This window comes from Cheilinus undulatus, linkage group 15, assembly GCF_018320785.1.
Source record: "Cheilinus undulatus linkage group 15, ASM1832078v1, whole genome shotgun sequence".
NCBI lineage: Eukaryota > Metazoa > Chordata > Actinopteri > Labriformes > Labridae > Cheilinus > Cheilinus undulatus.
In genome coordinates, this window is record NC_054879.1 from 46,339,127 (window position 1) to 46,357,621 (window position 18,495).

The following is an 18,495-nucleotide window of genomic DNA, read 5'->3' on the forward strand; positions in this document are numbered from 1 at the left end:
GTGCCAAACACACCTGCTCAAACATGAATGCAAACTCCACTCCTTCCTTAGGCATGCTCTCCACATCCAGAAAGCAGTAGAGCTTAAAATAGAGCTTCCACTGGCCTTCATCCTCAGCATCGTCACTGCCGGCCAATCTGCAGGGGAAGCAAGGAGCCTTTGACTCAAACATCCATATCCTCGTCTTTATAAACAGGTTTCAAATGCAAATCCAAGAGTCGTTAGCAACTACAAGGTTTATCATCGAAATGATAAGACAGCAATAAGAGTGGAATAAAAAATAATGCTGGTTTTCAATAATCATAACCATAAAATCATAAAGCACTGCATAAAGGACAGACTGAATAAAAAAGAGTTACCAAACTTTCTATTTCTGCTCTGTGGAACAGCCAGGAGAGAAAAACCAGAGAATCTGAGGGGCCGTCCTGCTCCACAAACTAAAACCGCCTTTAAAAGATAGTCCAGAACAAGGCCATGTAGTGCTTTATAAACTAATGAAAGAATCTTAAAACCGATACGAAAACTAACTGGTAACCATTGTAAGGGCTTAAGAATTGCTGAAATGTGTGCTGTCCTTCTGCTCTCTATCAGTACTCCAATTTTAAATGAGCTGAAGCTGACTATAGTATTCTTAGGTAGACCAGAGAAGTGAGACTAGCCCAGTGTTACTCAACCCTGCTCATCCAAAGAGCCAAACTGTTGGAAAGTACCTTTGCAAGAGCCATAATCAAAGAGGTGATAAGTGGCAAAAAAGGTTAAAGTGGCAATAAACATAAGTTAAAGGTGGCAAAAATGGATGAACAGGAGCAAAATAAGCATAAAATGGCTAAAACTGGGTAAAAGAGGCAGACATGGGTAGGAAAAAGGGCAAGAAAAGGGCAGAAAATGGGTGAGAAGTGACATAAAAGTAAGTTACAGGTGGCAAAAATGGTAAACAAACAAACAAACAAACAAAAAAACCCCCAGCAAAACAGGAAAAATTAGTAAAAAGTGACTAAGCAGGGAAACAGCAAAAAGTTTGGAAAAATCAGCAAAAAGTGGCATTTATGGCAAAAGGCAACTCAAATGAATGAGAAGTTGCAGAAAATGGCAAACAGGGAAATAATTTCAAGTGGCAGAAAATGATTAAAAGTGGCAACAAAACAGAAACTGCCTTGTAACGGATATTATTATACTATTAGTGATAAAAGTGCACAAGTGTCTCTGTTCTGCTCAGAGAGAAATGGCCTGACTTTGCCCATGTTTATTAAATGATAAAATGCTGTTTTTATGTGGGGAAGGATTTATTTTTTCACAGGAAGTTGAACAAATTTGTTGAGTTTTGAGGTTTTTGCATACTGTGCTTTAAAAGAGTTGTAGACACCTTGTTTTTATCCATCAAATTTATTAAAAAGAAAACTAAAATTAAAGAGAGAATGCTCTTTAACTGTTCAACCTTGTCATGGCTTTTTAAAGTTAATTTTTATGGTCTTGGTCTTGTCTCAGTCTCAGATAGTGTGGTCTGCTTTTTTTTACACATTTTATTGAAATTTGAAGTTTTGAACCCAACACACAAACCCCTTCCCAATAACTAGACAGTATAGCAAAACAGAAATAAATAGCATGCAAATCTGTGACCTCATAACACTACACACAATATCCATTAAAGGAATAGTATAAAAAAATAAAATAAAATAGAAACAACGTTAACAATGACACACACACACATATTTACAAAAAAAATATACAAATAAAATAAAAAAATAAAAAATAAAACACTCAGTCCTGGTCCTACCTGATAATACCATGCTAATAAACAACATAAAGCACCACAGATAAGCAAACTTAGACTAGCTGGGACCCTTCAGAAATAACTGCTCATATGAAAAAGAATTACAGTCTTATAAAAAGTGAGGTAAGTGTTTAACTCACCTCTCAAATTTAGCCAAAACATCAGCCACTAGCACCCTGCTCTCCACGGCTCTGTCAATAGTGTTGTTGTGTTCAAAGAGTGCAAACATGTTCCTGCTGTCCTCCATTGCCAAACCCCTGATCAGTTTCTCCACCACCTGGGAAAATAAACCAAGAAATAACCATCACACCTAAACAGCATCAGCACAGCTCTGCTTTAACAAACGGTCCGTATGGGGTCTATAAAGTAGATCATGCAGTGATGTCCCACCTCTCCAGCAGTGGTGTGTGAGTTAATGGAGATCCTGCAGGAGCCTCCTCCATGGCAGTACACTGTGGTGGTCATCTCCTGTCTGGAGAGCAGTGCCATGATTTCCTCCTGAGAGGGAACAAACTCTCTGGTCTTGGTCTTCTTCAGAGACTCGCCGATGAAATGGGCATACATTTCAATCTCAGTGCAGGGGAACAAATCCCTGATCCTGAAGAATAAAAAACACGGTTAGCTAGGACTTCTAAGCAGCTGTGACGATGTCATGCAAACAGAAGCATGCAGTACCTTTTGAGGTGAAACTTGAGGTAGCGTAGGATGCCTCGGCTGGGCAGGAAGGTGCAGCTCATACAGGTCAGGAGGTGCCAGTGGGCGCGGTTGGCAGGGCTGTTGGGGTGCGGGACGTGATTGGTTTGTTTGATCAGCTGGCAGTAAACCTCGTCTCTTAAAGACCTCAGGTCCTGACAGGTCTGCAGGATTCCCTGGATGATTGGCACGGGGTCCGACACCGCCTCCATCTCCTGCAGGGAGTTGAAGATCTTCACAGCCTCATCCTGCAGGCTGGTGTAACCCTTTTCCTTTTGCACTGGGTGAGAGAGAGAGTTCAAAATAGTTTATTTACTGGGTAGTTATGGTTCAATCTGCCATAAAATACTGAAAAAGTTTTTTTTAGTTTGACGAAGCTGCCGGTGCATAATTTGGTGTAAAGGTTCACCGTACTAGAAACTTCCTCATTTGTGTCAAAGTGCCGTCTATTTGTTTTTTTTATTTTGAAGAATTGGAACAACACCAAGACTGTACTGTTAGCTATTAGAATAACTACAGCTCTGATTCCCAAAAAAGTTAGGACACTGTTTTTGATATATATGCTCAATTTGAATTTGATGCTAGCAACTGTTCTCCAACTTTTTTGGTATTTCATAACTTTTCCAGACTTTTGTTAAAAACTGTCCCAACATTTTAGAAACTCGTTGCTGACGTCAAATACAAAATGCGATGTAATTTCGAAATTTTAATTTTGACAGCCTCTAAATCAGGGATGTCAAACTCAATCACAGCAGGGGCCAAATCCTGAACTTGGGTCCAACCTGAGGGCTGAGCAGGGTCAACATTTACCATAAACTGTCAACCTTATTTTCACCAGCAATGAATTATGGGGGGAAGAAACCTTAGCACTGACGATAAAGGTATTTCAGATTGAAAATACCTTTAAAGACTCAAAATCTGAGATAAAAAGTCAAACTTATTATCTCAAAAGGTTCAAAACATGGCATTTAAAGTCAAAATTATGTTTTTAAAAGGCAAATATATGAGATAGAAAGTTGAAATCATTATTCTTAAGAGTCAAAATATGAGATTAATTCAAAATAAATGGTTTAAAATGTCAAAGCGTGAGAAAAAAATTTAAATTTTTAAATTTAAAGATCAAAAGTTTACTTAAAATGTAAAATTTAGGATCTAAAAGGTCAGATTATGAGATAAACGTCAAAGTAAGGAGCTAAAAAGGTCAAAACATGAGAAAAAAATCATAATTATGAGTTTTTAAGGTCAAAATATTACTTAAAAAATTCAAATTGAGGATCTTAAAGGTGAAAAACAAGATAAAAAGTCAAAATTGTGAACTGAAAAGGTCAACATATGACATAAAAAGTCAAAACCATGACTTTGGTGGAAAATTAAGAATATGATATGAAAACATAAATGTAATTGACCACATTCCTGACTTTTTATCCAACTATTTTAACTTTTTCTTATTTTTAAGCCTTAACAAGGATATTTTAGACCATCATTGTCAAGTTTATATTTTTAAACTGGAGGAAATCTGCGAACCTCAAACCAGTGGGCCAGTTATAATAAAAATATGATATGACGTGGTGGGCCGGGTGTAACTGCACCACGGGCCAGATTTGGCCCCCGGGCCTTGAGTTTGACACCCCTGCTCTAAACAGTCAGACCAGAGCACTCACAGTGGATGCTGACATCCCCGTAGGGCAGAGGTAGAAGAGGGGAGTGCAAAGGATGCTGGGTATATCTCAGGATGGGGTTCCTCCAGTACGTCTGCTCCACAGCCTCCACATTCAAACTGCTCTCCTGAATGGACAGAAAACAAAAAATATGGTTATTAAATGTGTGAGTCAGTCCTAAACAGTGGTAAAACAACACAAAAGCAATAGAGGTGGACAGAAGTATGGCAGCGCAGCGTGGAATGTGAGGGAAAGAGGAAACACAACTTTAAAAAAGCCAAGACTCAAAGCAGATCACTGCACACACAGTGAGTACATGTACCTCACTTCACTAAAGTGTGTGTCCCTGCCAAAGGTTTGCACGCCTGAAAAAATGGGAGTTATGATAACATAAGTGAACATATGTTAGTGACATGTCATGCAGAATCAGTCATTAGTATTTTAATGGAATAATGTGGCTGCCAGCATGTATTATCACTATAATAAAAACATCACACTCAAAGTTGTGCCACATCAGTTTTGAACAAAAGGTTTAAAGACCCTGTAAAGTGAAATCCAAACTTTGTCTCTTAACACTCTAGATCAGAGGTTCTCAACCTTTTCAGCCTGCGACCCCCAAAATAAAAGTGCCAGAGACCGGGGGACCCCCACTGTACCTGAAGGTGCTTGAACAGCCAGGAATATTCAAGAATAGTCATGTGCAGACAAGGCTGTCCATAAGGGGGGTGAAAGAGGGAGCTTTCTGGGACCCAGCCAAACTGGTAGCCCATGGAGGTCAGTAAAAGCATAGTCAATTGTGAAGTTAAGCTGTGAAAACCATATTTTATATTTGACCTGAATAATAACCACTCTTATTAAAAAAATAAATATATTCATTCATTTATCCTTCTTAAGATGTAAAAATCTTTTGTTAAAAACATAATTAAAATGGGTTAAAAATGGCTAAAATCGGTTTATAATGGCAAAAAAATGGTGAAAAGGTGGTGAAATTGGATTTTTAAAGAAAATTTGGGTTAAAAGTGGCAAAAAATTTGATAAAAATGGCAAAAAGTAACCAAAATTGGATTAAAGTGGCAAAAATGGGATTAAAAAGTTGCTGAAATGGCTTTAAATTACAAAAAGTGGTGGAAAGTAGGTGGAATGTGATAAAAATGGGATATAAAGTGGCTAAAAATGGGTTAACTTTGGTTAGAATGGGCAAAAAGGGCTGTAAAAAGGGAGTGATAGAGGCAATAGTGGGTCAACAGAGGCAAAAATAGGCAGAAAGTGGCAAAAATTGGTTAGAAGTAGAAAAAACAGGCAGAAAACAGTTATGGAAAGGGTTTAAAATGGACAACAATGGGGTTTTAGTGGCAAAAATGTGTTAAAATGGGAAAAAATTGGTGTTAGAAAGCTATAAAAAAGGATCAAAATTTGGTAAAATTGGTGTAAAGTGGCAACAGTGTAATTTTAAAAATATTCTTAAGTTTTTTTAAAAGCATCTGGAGACCCCCTCTCAGAGTCTTGCGACCCCCAATGGGGCCCCAGCCCCAAGGTTGAGAACCACTGCTCTAGATATGTTGGGATATGGTAGCTGTAAACATCTGAAAACACTGAGATCTACATGTGAGTGAATTTTGGATTTAGACTGTTAGAAAGTTTTTCACCTCTTTCCTGGCTGGGTTTAATGTGGGCGGGGCCAATATGTGGACTGGTGATGTCATCAGCCCACAGTGGGGTATGAACCCCGCCCCTCTAACACCACAATCTAAAATCACAGAGCAGTTCATCTCAGTCCAGTCTGTTGTTAGCTGATGTCACTGCCTTTATTGAAAGTTAACAGTCAGTTAAAGGTCACATATTATGAAAAATACACTTTTTAAGGCTTTTCTAACAAAAATATGAGCCCATTGCCTGTCCACAATCCCCCTAAGAGTCAGAAAATATGTGCTGAAACAAGCCATTCTTAGATTTTCCCCTGATGATGTCATGTGGGGAGTTAGCCCCGGCCCCAGGTTTGTTTGGCCCTTCCCGCTTTGAAGAAAGTTCTGCCCTCCTCTTCTGATCCTCCTCTCCGTTCAAGAGAGCCACATTCATGAAGCCATGAGAGGGGCGGAGTCAGTCAGCTCTTTAACATTTAAAGCCACAGACACAGAAACAGCTCGTTCTGAGCAGGGCTGAAACAGAGAGGTTTTTAGACATGCAAATATCCAACACTGGAGTGTTTTTACAGCAACAAACTTAACAGGCATGTTTTGGCACCTCTGAGAACAACATAAAGTTGTCTTAAAAGAGTATAATATGTGACCTTTAAATGCTGTTTTTGTTCATTGTGAGGTAAATTTACCAAATCTATCAGCCACAGTGGTCTATGGATCATTTAAAGCATCAGAACAGAGATTTGAACCAGAAAACAGACTTTGTCTCTTTCTGGCAAAAAGCCAGGCAGCTGTGCTCTGATCATGGGGTCAACGTAAGGTCAAGGGGGCGGGCTAAGAGCGCAAGTTCTTTCCTTCAATCAGACTGTAGCATTTTAAAAAATTTGACAGGGTTGGTCTTTCTTGGAGTGGGCGTGGCTTCAGCTCATTTAAACAGACATGCCCACACCATCCTAGAGCAGATTTTACAGCCTCATTTTTCATGATTTTTAGTTTAATTTGATAAACCTAGAGATGTTTTTTCTGACTGAATTTTGACCTGGAGGTTCATAACACAGTGACCTGTCATTACAACAAACCTAAATAAAATACGTCTCTGGGCTGGAACCTAATCACATCCCTATAAAGCAGTTTGAGTTCAGTGTTAGCAACAATGCAACAATAAAGGTAGAGACAGAAAGAGGATTGTTGTGTTTTTACCTTGATGTCCCTGATAAGCTGTTGTGTTGGCGTTTCAATGGGAACTTTGCTGTCTATTGCTCCCTGTATGGCGTTGGCCCACCTCATGGCTTCATTCAACATTTTGGTGTAAAGGCGGTACGAGTGTTTCCGTCCATGGATGATTATGTTCCAGTAACCTGGGAGAACAAGGCAGAAAGGAATGAAGGATAAACCGACTGAGGACAGCTTTAACATTTAAACATTTACAGGTTACACATACTAAATAAATAAATGTTCTGAAATGTTTCATTGAAGGGTACATGTCTGTACTTTGACCATGAACTGACCAGTGTCCTTGAAGACCTTCTCATCTGGCTGCACCACAGAGCACAGACTGTTGAGGACCAGTGTTCCCAGTTTGGAGGCGCTGCGCTCTGAGGACTTGTAATAGTCCAGAGAGTTAGTGGTGAGGACGAACCAGCGCTTCTTCAGCTTCAGAGACGTGCTTTTGGGTCCGGTCTTCATCTCTTTATGGAGCCAGCCTGAGAGGAAGAAGTAGGACATCTATTAGGAATTCTCCCTTTTCCACCTCCCAACCAATGTTCTTATTTTCTAATGATCTTTTTCTTATTTTTCCATCTTTTTTTTTCTGATTTATATTGATTTTTTTTAATGCAGATCTTGTCAGGGGTTCTCAACCTTTTCAGTCATACTGGGGACCCAAAGAGTCATTATAAATTTATGCTGTGATAGCTATTTGTTTTTTTCCCCTGAATAATAACAATTCTTCTCAAAGTAACAAAAATCCTTTTCATTTTTAATTGCTGCAATAGTATATAGCCATCTTAAAAATGTAAATCCCTTTTCTTAAACCAGGGGTTCTCAAAGTTTTGATTGCTAAGTGCCAATTTAGGAACTCAACATTGGACTGAGGGCCGCCGTAGGAAAAAAATTTGAAAAAAAGCAGAAAAAAATCCTATTTGTAATCATTTTAATGACCAGGTTGCATCTCCACAGTTTACATGTATTGGTCTGCATCCAGTAATGTGCAATAAACACATTTTAATTAATAAATGAGGCTAAACCTGGCACCAAGGACCTCTGGGAGTGAGGGCTAAACCACACCTGTAATTACCGCTTAACCCTATAGATGCCGCAGTAGACCACGAAACAGAGATTTATCCTTTCAAAGCAAGGTACAATTGGATTAAAACTAACAATTAATGGCAGCCAGAAATGTTTCTGCGGGCCACCATTGGCTCGCGGGCCGCACTTTGAGAACCTAAGTCTTAAACAGAATAAAAATGGGTTAAGTGGTGAAATTTTGATCGCGGTGGCAAAAACAAACATAGAAGTGTTAAAGGGGTTAACAGTGACAATATTTGCTTTAAAGTGGCAGAATTTGTTAATAAAAGGGGTGAAATTAGATTAACAAATGGCAGAAATGGGATTTACTGGGCAAACATGGGTGGAAAAAAAGCTGAAATGGGATTCAAAAAGTGGGAAAAGTGGTCTAAAATAGTAAAAATGAGTTAACTGAGGCAGAAAAAAGGCAGAATTGGCAGAAAATGCATAACAATAAGTAGATGTGGTTAAAATGGGCAAAAATTGGTGTAAAAAGTGGTGAATAAGGCTTAATTGTGGCAATAATGGGTAAACAGAGGCAACAATAGGTTGAAAGATGAAAGAATTTGTTTTGAAGTGGCAAAAATGGGCAGAAATTGATGTAAAGGGTTTAGAATTAGAAGAAATGGCTTAAATTTCAAGAAATGGGCAGAAAAGGTGGTGAAATGGGATTAAAAAGTGTCAGGAATGGGTTTAAAGTGGCAAAAATGTGTCAAAAGTGGCAAAAAATGATGGGGAAATGTAGTGAAAACAGGTTTAATAGTGGTGAAAAGAGGCAAAATCAGTGTGAATTGCACAAAAATGATGAAAAGTGTCAAACAGTAGTAAAATTGGGCGAGGAAAATATTTTAAAAAGTGGCAGAAATAAATACTTTCAACATTAGAACCCAAAGAATTGGAGGGCCCTGTCTTTGGTTTGTCAGGGGTCCAGACAAATCTGTTAACACGCCAGAGTGTAGAATTACTTGTCATAAAAAATGATAGAATATATTATTTGAAATCATTTGAAAATATTCTTAGTTTTTCTTAAGGCATCTTGCAATCCCCAAGGGGGTCCCAAACCCCCAATGTTGAGAACGACTGCTATAAGGGCAAAGTTTAGTGTATGTAGTTTAAAGTGTAACTAAACCCTTACTCCACTTTATTCAGATGAAAACTTTAACGTACAGTATGCAAATTTAGTAATACTGTTATTTAATTAGTTGGCATTTAAAAATGTGCATAGCAACTGCTGTCTACTGCAGTGATCATCAACTGGTGGCCCGGGGGCCACATCAGGCCCCAGAGAAAGCGAAGAAAGGAGCACCCTCCAAACGGTAAACTCCTCAAGGTGCACGACAAAGAAGACTTACTAGAAAAGGAGGTGTCAGCACTCAAAAGTGTCCTTTTAGGTAGTTTTATTTAGGCAAGGCACAACAGGCGCAGCCTTTGTGTCTCATTTGACTGACCTCTGACGATGAACTCCTGCCCGTCCACCCTGGAGTCTCCCTTGGATTTCTGCAGCAGGCCGATCCAGTGGTGCATCTCCTCAGGTGTGTCGGTGTTGCAGTGGATCACACGGTTAGCCGTGATAATCACAAACGAGTTTGGCCTGCAGAAGTAAAAAAATATATTTTACCATATGCATTCTGCTCCATAGTTTAGGTACATATTTAAGAGAGCAGTCTTTTACTTGCCTGTCAGGGTTGTCTGATGCACAAACTGAATCAATTAAGCCAACATCTAGTGTGCCCTGAACAAAGAAAGGAGAGGTGAATCAGAAAAGATGCTAGCTGTTGTCCATTAGAAGTATTTTCCTTCACAGGTTTGACATAGAAGGCACCTGACTAGCAATCAAAGCATTTCATAGAATAAAAAGTTGTATTATCTGTAGAAGAGTTGTTTTTTGCAGGGCGCTAAAACTTTAATGAGCCATTTGTTGCTTCCAAATCACCTCCCTATTCATTTCAACATTTCTGGACTCCTCTTTCTAACTAACACAGGCATGAATTATCTCAAAACTACTTTAAAATTACTACTTTCTGTCAAATAGATGTTAAAAACAGGCCTCTATGGCAAACAAGATCCTTGAAAACAGGGTTGAAAAGTGAATGGATTCTAAACTGGGTTGGTGTAGTGTTACACATTCATCTGATTGGTTTTCAAGCTTCATCATTCCTGCTGAAGAATGAGAGTTGATGCTGGGGCCCCGGCAGTAAAGAGGTAAAACAGCACTAACCACTGCATTCTTGGGGTTGGCCTGTTCGTGGTGCATCTCCACGAGCTGCTCCGGGCTGGCACTGTGGACCCGACTCAGCACATTGAACCAACCGCTGGACCGTGTGAGAAGGGAAAGTCAGCAAAAATGTAATTGGAAAGTGCACCATGAATTTCCACTTGTGACCACAAGGGGGAACTTTATTTCCACACATCACTCTCAATGAGAGATAATGGCAAAGTAAACAGTGTAGAACAGGGGTGTCAAACTCAAGGCCCGTGGCCAAATCCGGCCCACAAGGATCAGATCATATTTTTATTATAACTGGCCCATCAGTATGTCTGCAGATTTCCTCCAGTATAATAATGTAAACTTCAACATGATTATTTAAAACTCCTTGTTAAGCCATTAAGGCATTCTTTCAAATTTTTCTCATATTTTGACATTAAAAATCTATGACGTTTACTTTTAACCCCATATTTTGACCTTTTAGACTCACAATTTAAAATTGAAGTCATATTTGTAACTTTTTAAGTCATCATTTTGAATTGTAGCTCATATTTTGATATTTTCAACTGCTAATTTTGGCTTTTTAATCCATATTTTGACCTATCAGACTCAAAATGTAAAATTTTAATACATATTTTGATTTTTTAAATTAATTGTTTTAACTTTTATAGCCTATTTTGATCTTATAGACCCCCAATTTTAAACTTAAGTCATCATTTTGAATTCTAGCTCATATTTTGACCTTTTCAATGCCTTACTTTGGCTTTTTAATCCTGTATTTTGACTTTTAAACTCATGATTTTAAATTTTTTCCCACATTTTGATGTTTAAACTCATTATTTCAAGTTTGATGTCATATTTTGACCTTTCAAACTTATGATTTCAACTTTCTCCTCATATATTTGCCCTTTTAAAACATTATTTTTCTATTCTTAATATCGTGTTCTGATCTTTAAACTCATAAGTTGGAATTTTTTTCCCAGATTTGGGCCTTTAAACTTATCATTTTTACTTTTATTGAATTTCCTAATGATTTATCATCAGTGCTGGGTTTTTCCATATTTACTTATGAAAATGTATAATCTTATTTACTGGTGAAAATGAGGTTGACAGTTCTGGTTAAATGTTGACCCTGTCAGGCTCTCAGGTTGGACCTAAATCCAGAATCTGGTTTGACACCCCCGCTGTAGACTGTGTGATTATAATGTACCTGGCGTCTTCTGGAGACTCTGCATAGATGTGATAAGTCCTCTCCTCTGTTACAATGTTAAGGGCATTTTCCTTCTCATGATTGTCCACTATTTCCCTACAAAAAGTCCAAAAAGACCAAAACTAAGCAAAGATATGCAAAAGTTGGAGAGGGATTTTTAAGCACAATGAGTGGGAAGAGGGTCTCACTTGGCTGTGCGGATGTCGATGGTTCCTTTCAGCTTCTCTTCGCTGTCGTTCTCAAAATACATGAGCTTGGACTCCCGCAGGACGAACCACCGCATCTTCCAGTTGCGTCGAGACAAAGTGGACATTCCTCCTCCTTTCTTGTAAAGCCAGCCAGATTTGAGGGAGTCCTGCTTGGCTCTGAACCACATGAAGGTTTCGTCTTTGAGGACGCACCAACGACGGCGCCACGGGATCATCAGACCACCTGAAAGAAGGCAAAGGTGCAAAGAGGAAAGGGGTGTTTATTTTAGTTTTCTTCTGTGAAAGCAAAGTGCACAGAAAGGGGCAAACAGGGACTTTAAAGTTCCTAAAATAAACTTTAAAACCTCCAAACTTACAAACTGTATTCGTACCTAGTAGAACATTTCAGAAGTGAAACATATTTGGATCAAAGTAAACAAGAAAAACACAAAAAAGCTCAGATTTAAAGGACTTTTCTGAATCTGCAGCAGTGTTGCTCAGCTGTGCAGAATCATCTGCATGCCTGCTGGGCAGTGACTTGGTAAGCGACTCACTCTTCATGTAGAGGTAGCCATGGAAGTACGGAGGCCCGCTGCCGTTCAGCAGGTGCACTCTCCCATTGGAAACTTCCTCATCTGTGTCCACATAGCCGTCGTTGTCCTCATCGCTGTCAATGAACTGAGACACAAACAACTTTAGTAAGACAGGAGAACACTCTGCAAACTTAACCTTTATAAAAACAATAAAATTAGATTATTAGAGAGGTAATTTTAATAGCAGCCAGCAACTCAGATATCTGAATCTGCCTCTAAATCAGTCAAGCGTTCAAAATGTTGTTAAACACAGTCTTACAGCCTTGACAGTTGCACTTATTCACACAACAAAAAGTCATTTATAAAGTATTATTGTCTCATTTATCATCAAAAATATCTTCTTACATCTAATATGGGCTAGATTCACCTGCCTAGCCCAGATGTACACTGTCTTAAGAGATTACAAGACAAAAAAAGGCCAGAATTTATCCCAATAAGTCAGGGGTGTCAAACTCAATCAGAGCAGGAGCCGTATTCTGGATTTAGGCCTAACCTGAGAGCCTGACAGAGTCAACATTTAACCAGAACTTTCAACTTCATTTTCACCAGAAAATAAGACTATACATTTTCACAAGTAAATGTGAAATAAACCCCAGAATAGATGATAAAACATTTGGAAATACAAAAAAATGTAAAAATGATAAGTTGAAAGGCTCAAATCTGAGATAAAAATTCCAACTTATAAGTTCAAAGATTAGAACACAATATCAAGAATAAACAAAATAATGTTTTAAAAGAGCAAATATATGAAGAGAAAGTTAAAATCATAAGTTGGAAAGGTCAAAATATGAGATCAAATTTGAAATAATGAGTTTGAAAGTCAAAATATGAATTAAATTTTAAATTGCGAATCTGATAGGTCAAAATATGGGATTAAAAAGCAACAATTAGGAGTTGAAAATATCAAAATATGAGCTAGAATTCAAAATTAATACTTAAAAAATTACAAATATGACTTAAATTTAAAATTGGGAGTCTATAGGTCAAAATAGGATATACAAAGTAAAAAAATATTATTTTGAAGTGTCAAAATATGAGAAAATATTTTGAAATACTGACTTTAAAAAGTCAAATATGAGATCAAATTTGAAATAATGAGTTTAAAAGTCAAAATATGATCTAAAATTTAATTTGTGAATTCGATAGGTCAAATATGGGATTAAAAAGTTCAAAATTAGGAGATCAAAATGTCAAAATGTGAGCTACAATTCAACATTATGACTTAAAAAGTTAGAAGTATGACTTAAATTTAAAATTGGGAGTCTTACAGGCCAGAGTATGGTATAAATAGTAAAAATCATTAATTTAAAATATCAAAATATGAGAAAAAATTTAAAATCATAAGTTAAAAATCAAAATATGGGGTTAAAAAGCCAAAAAAAGTTGAAAAGCTCAAAATATGAGTTAAAATTTAAAATTGGGAATCTAAAAGATAAAAATGTGATATATAAAGTCCAAATTATGAGCTGCAAAGGTCAAAGTATGAAATGAAAAGTCAAGATAATACGTTTGAGTCGTAATCTTAAAATGCAAAATTGAAAATATAAAATAAAAACACAAATTAATTTCTTTCCCCACATTCTTGACTTTTTATGAAATCTTTCTTACTCTTCACTTTTTCAAATTTTTATGGCTTAACAAGTTTTTTTTAAATCAGTTTACATCTTTATATTGGAGGAAATCTGCAGACCTCATACTGGTGGGCCAGATATAATAAAAATATGACCTGATCTTGTGGGCCGGATTTGGCCCCCGGGCCTTGAGTTTGACACCCCTGCAGTAGATCCGGCTACCACTGCAGTGTTAATATTGCTTAGATTAGCTGTAAGGAGATATTCTGACATCATCCTAAAGCGCCTGGCTCTAGCTCCCTCCACTTGATCTGACATCATGAGGTCCAAATTCTGCGACTTTAGGGAAAAAGATCATCAGGAGTGCCAAAGCAAATCATTGCAGCAGTGTTTGCTGGGATTGTAACGTAACCTGAGCTGATTGATATTTTTAGGAAGAGTCAGGCTTGCAGAGGTCCACACCTAATGTTGCATGAAGTTTAAACATTTATTCACAATGAAACGACAATAATGGACAAGGAGGAGATTTAGAGTTTCTAAAATGAGGGGGAAATTGAATAGATCTTTTATTTTGCATAAAACCGCTGGGCAAAATTCTTCTTGTTTTTGGCAAATTTTAAAAAATCATCTCGAATTTGCATCAGATATATCAGGCAATGCCATATAATCGAGATCAGCTGATCTAAGGAAGGTCCTAATCAGCTGACGGCCAGCTGATTCCCTCTATTGGCTAACTGCATTCATGTATTTAAGCTTCTCTAGCCTGGCTTTGCTTTGCTGCTCTCTCTGCAAGCTGCTTTTTGCAACCCTCCTCCACCCCAGCTCGTCCTTTATGCTATATCTGACTTGATCAATGCCATTCTGCTTAATAACTGCTAATAAAGACAAAAGATTTTAACTGTGGTCCTGGCTGAACTCTGAGTCATGGTCTGTTGTTTCTCACCGAGTCTGAGCTGCCTCTGAAGGAGTCCAGGCTGTTTTGGGTGCAGGAGGATTTCCGCAGCACCTCCTCATCTGTGATATGGCCATCATTTGTGCTGGCACCTGAGCTCCCATGAGCCTCCTCAAACTCCTCCTGGTCATAGTCCGACTCTGCGTCCGGCACGTTTGTCTGAGTGGGCTCCTTGTTCTCAAAGTCTGACGTCCGTCCTGTCCTCCTCCTCTCTCCGTTAGTGACCACAGCAGGGAGAGGAGGTCGGGAGGTTCTGGAATCAGCGAGAGAGGAGGCATGGCTCAGCCCATTGGGAGTTAGAGGGGAGAGCTTGGTTGGTGCAGAAGATGAGGCTAAGGCGGGAGTCACAACTTGTCCTTCTGCAAAAGCAGGCGGAGGAGGGGGGATACTCTGGAATACTTCCTTATCTAGAGGGACCACAGCCGGAGGAGGGAAGTCTGGCAGAGGAATGCACTCATCTTCGGCGTGGAAACCCTCATCCACCTCCTCCTCGGCCAGCGGGGCAGTGGAGTCGGTAGGATCGTGGAGGTTCTCCTCGCTTGAGAGGGATGGCTCCAAACCACCAAAGTCCAGGAGCTCCAGGAACTCAGTCGCCACACGGGACGCTTCCTTCTCCAGCCTGTAGATCTCCGCGTCCCTCATCTGGCGGAGCTCCTCACGGGAGACGTCTCCAAGGAGAGAGACACCGTCCTCCTGCTGCTTCTGCAAACGTTCGATCTCCCTCTCCAGGCGCAGGATCTCCTCCATCTGACGGCTCTCCTCCTCAGAGGTTTGGTTGTGGGAGAGAGTCTGGGATAGCTCCTTCTGTGGGTGGGACAAGAGAAGACACAGAGGAAACTCATTATGGCACCATATTCACTCCTCATAATGTAGTTTCCTCCCTGAAACTGCAGTTTACATGTCTATTAAAGATTCAGTGTGTAATATTTGGCCTAGTAGCATTTAGTGAAACACACTTGGTAAAAATGAACCGTAATATTTATAAGTAGGCCTATTTAAATAAATGTTAAATCACCTGAATATACACTAAATGGACAAAGTATTTGGCCACACCTGTTGTCACAGGTGTATAGAATCAAGCACCTATCCATGCAGTCTCCATTCACAAACATCTGTGATCCTAAACGGGTCGCTCTGAAGAGTTCAGTGACTTCTAGCGTGGTTCTGTGATGATGCCAACTTTGCAAAAAGACAGTTTGTGAAATGTCATCCCTGCTGGACATTCCACAGTCAGCTGTCAGTGATATTATTCAAAGTGGAAGCGTTTAGGAACAACAGCAACTCGGCCACAAAGCAGAAGACCACATAAAAAATCACAGAGCAGGGTCAAGGACTGCTAAGGTGCATGGAGTTTAAGGGTCAATTCCGTTTCTACCCCTTAGCCCTTACCTTAGCCCTTCACCTAGGTTTCGCACGTTCATGTCAGGTGACGAGGGCCAAGTGCTACAAAGTCTTTGAAACAATTTTCAATGACCACACTTCAAACCAAGGGGTATGATGAATTTCCCACCATGCACTGGGTTCACTTGCAAAATGACACAACGGACTATGTAGGAGGCATGTAAATGTAAATATTTTCAGCATCTATAAATGATTGTAAGTTGAAGCTTTATTGTCACCTCCAATAATGCAATTTTTATTGGCTATGTGTGATGATGCACAGCAGTCAAGTGGCGTCTCGTTTCTTAAAGGGGACATATTTTACCCTTTTATGACAACTTCATATCCGTCTCAGAGGTACAGAAAACATGCCTGTGAAGTTTGTTGTTAAAAAAAAAAACCTCAAGTATTGGATTTTTGCATGTCTTAAAACCCCCTCTGTTTCAGCCCTGCTCAGAATGAGCTGTTTCTGTGTCTGTGGCTTTAAATGTTACTGATCTGTCGGACTCCACCCCTGACCACACCCCTTTCAGGAAATGGATGTGGCTTAATTGATGTGGCTCTCCTAAACAGAAGAGATCCTGAGAGATCAGGAGAGAAAGACCGAACTTACTTCCAAGAGGGGAGGGCCAAGTGAACCTGAGGGCGGGGCTAACTCCCCACATGACATCATGAGGGTAAAATCCGAGAACGGCTTGTTTCAGCACACATTTTCTGAAAGGTGGAGAAAGAGAGGGAGGGAGGAATGGATTTTTTTGGTACTTGAGGGGATTGTGGACAGACCAGGGACACATTTTTGTGTCAGAAAAGCCTGAAAAAGTGTTTTTTGTATAATAAGTCTAAGGTTTTCACCCCTACCCAGCACTCTGTTCTGAGGGACAAGGGGGAAGGGCCAAGGGGGAAAAATAGGATTGGCCCTAAATGTCACCAACGCTGATTCCATAGCCGAAGAGTTCTGAACTTGACATTTATTCTGTGGAGTGATGAACCACTCTTCTCTATTTACAGTCAGATGGGTGAGTCTGGGTTTGGAGGATGCTGGGAGGAGTTACCTGCCTGACTGTGAAGTTTGGTGGAGGAGGAATAATGAGATGGGACTGTTTTTCAGGGTCTGGGCTAGACTCCTTATCTCCAGTGAAGGCCGGTGTTAAAGGGGACATATTATGCAAAAAACACTTTTTTTTTGGCTTTTCTAACACAGATATGTGTCCCTGGCCTGTCCAAAATCCCCTCAAGTACCAGAAAGATCCGTTCCCTCTCCCCCTCTCTTTCTCCACCTTTCAGAAAATGTGTGCTGGAACAAGCTGTTCTCAGATTTTACATCTAACGACCTCACCAGGGGCCTAAGTACCCACCCCCAGGTTTGGTTGGCCCTCCCCCACTTGGAGGAAAGTTCTGCCCTCCTCTACTGATCCTCTCAGCTACCAGCTGAGATGCTGGATAGCTCAGTGGGTTACCCTGCTGACTACAATCTGGGAGATTGATGTTCGAATCCCAGTCTAAACTTTGGGGAAAGGGTCTCTAATATCATGAGTGCTACATTTCCTGAGAGGGGTGTGGTCAGGGGCGGAGTCAGACAGGCCAGTAACAGAAACAGAAACGGCTCGTTCTGAGCAGGGCTGAAACAGAGGGGTTTTTAGACATGCAGAAATCAATTCTGGAGTGTTTTTTTTTTTAGCAATAAACTTCACAGGCATGTTTTTGGGACCTCTGAGACCAATAAAAACTTGTCTTAAAGGGGTAAAATATGTGACCTTTAATGCTTCAGCATACCAAGACATTTTGGACAATGCTATGCTTCCAACTGTGTGGCAACAGTTTGGGGAAGGTCCTTTTCTATTTAAAAGAAGGAATATAAAGACACGGTTTGATGTAGAAGAACTGGACTGGCCCGTTAAGAGCACTGATTTCAACCCCACTGAGTATCCTGGCTGAATACTTTTGTCCACATAGTGTACAAATTCAGTTTTTATTATCTTAGAATAAGCCTTTTATTCAGTCCACAGAGATAGCCCAGGTCACGTACTCAACCATCTTGGATTTTTGCATCTTGCATGTTTCAAAATAATCAAAATTTGATATTTTGTCCCCAAATTGTTCAGCCCTAATTCAATCCTAATATTGTGTTTGTTCTAATATAAAATGATTTATTAAATAAGGTGAGGACTATAAAAAAATCCCAAATACAATCCCTATATTGCAATTAAAAAAAAAAACTGGATTATTTAGCCCAAGTATATATAAAGACATTACCTTCTGACAAACTCCATTCATGAGGGAAGTCCTAAAAGAAATAAGAAATAGATTTAAGATGACATCTGCACTGAAATTAAATGTCTGAGTCATCAAT

At 39.4% G+C, this 18,495-nt stretch overlaps 1 protein-coding gene across 1 annotated transcript in view; it reads right to left on the reverse strand.

Moving 5' to 3' along the window:
* Positions 1 to 18,495, reverse strand: part of myo10l3 (myosin X, like 3) — a 111,269-nt gene that overhangs the window by 7,089 nt on the left and 85,685 nt on the right. The window contains exons 24-38 of the mRNA XM_041807540.1: positions 18,399 to 18,429; positions 14,757 to 15,569; positions 12,204 to 12,327; positions 11,650 to 11,893; positions 11,462 to 11,557; positions 10,264 to 10,357; positions 9,722 to 9,777; positions 9,494 to 9,636; positions 7,268 to 7,462; positions 6,960 to 7,117; positions 4,126 to 4,249; positions 2,447 to 2,744; positions 2,162 to 2,369; positions 1,912 to 2,048; positions 14 to 137 (exon numbers count right to left, since the gene is read on the reverse strand). Coding sequence (XP_041663474.1) covers positions 14 to 137; positions 1,912 to 2,048; positions 2,162 to 2,369; positions 2,447 to 2,744; positions 4,126 to 4,249; positions 6,960 to 7,117; positions 7,268 to 7,462; positions 9,494 to 9,636; positions 9,722 to 9,777; positions 10,264 to 10,357; positions 11,462 to 11,557; positions 11,650 to 11,893; positions 12,204 to 12,327; positions 14,757 to 15,569; positions 18,399 to 18,429 — 2,845 coding nt within the window. The remainder of the gene's footprint in view (positions 1 to 13; positions 138 to 1,911; positions 2,049 to 2,161; positions 2,370 to 2,446; positions 2,745 to 4,125; positions 4,250 to 6,959; positions 7,118 to 7,267; positions 7,463 to 9,493; positions 9,637 to 9,721; positions 9,778 to 10,263; positions 10,358 to 11,461; positions 11,558 to 11,649; positions 11,894 to 12,203; positions 12,328 to 14,756; positions 15,570 to 18,398; positions 18,430 to 18,495) is intronic.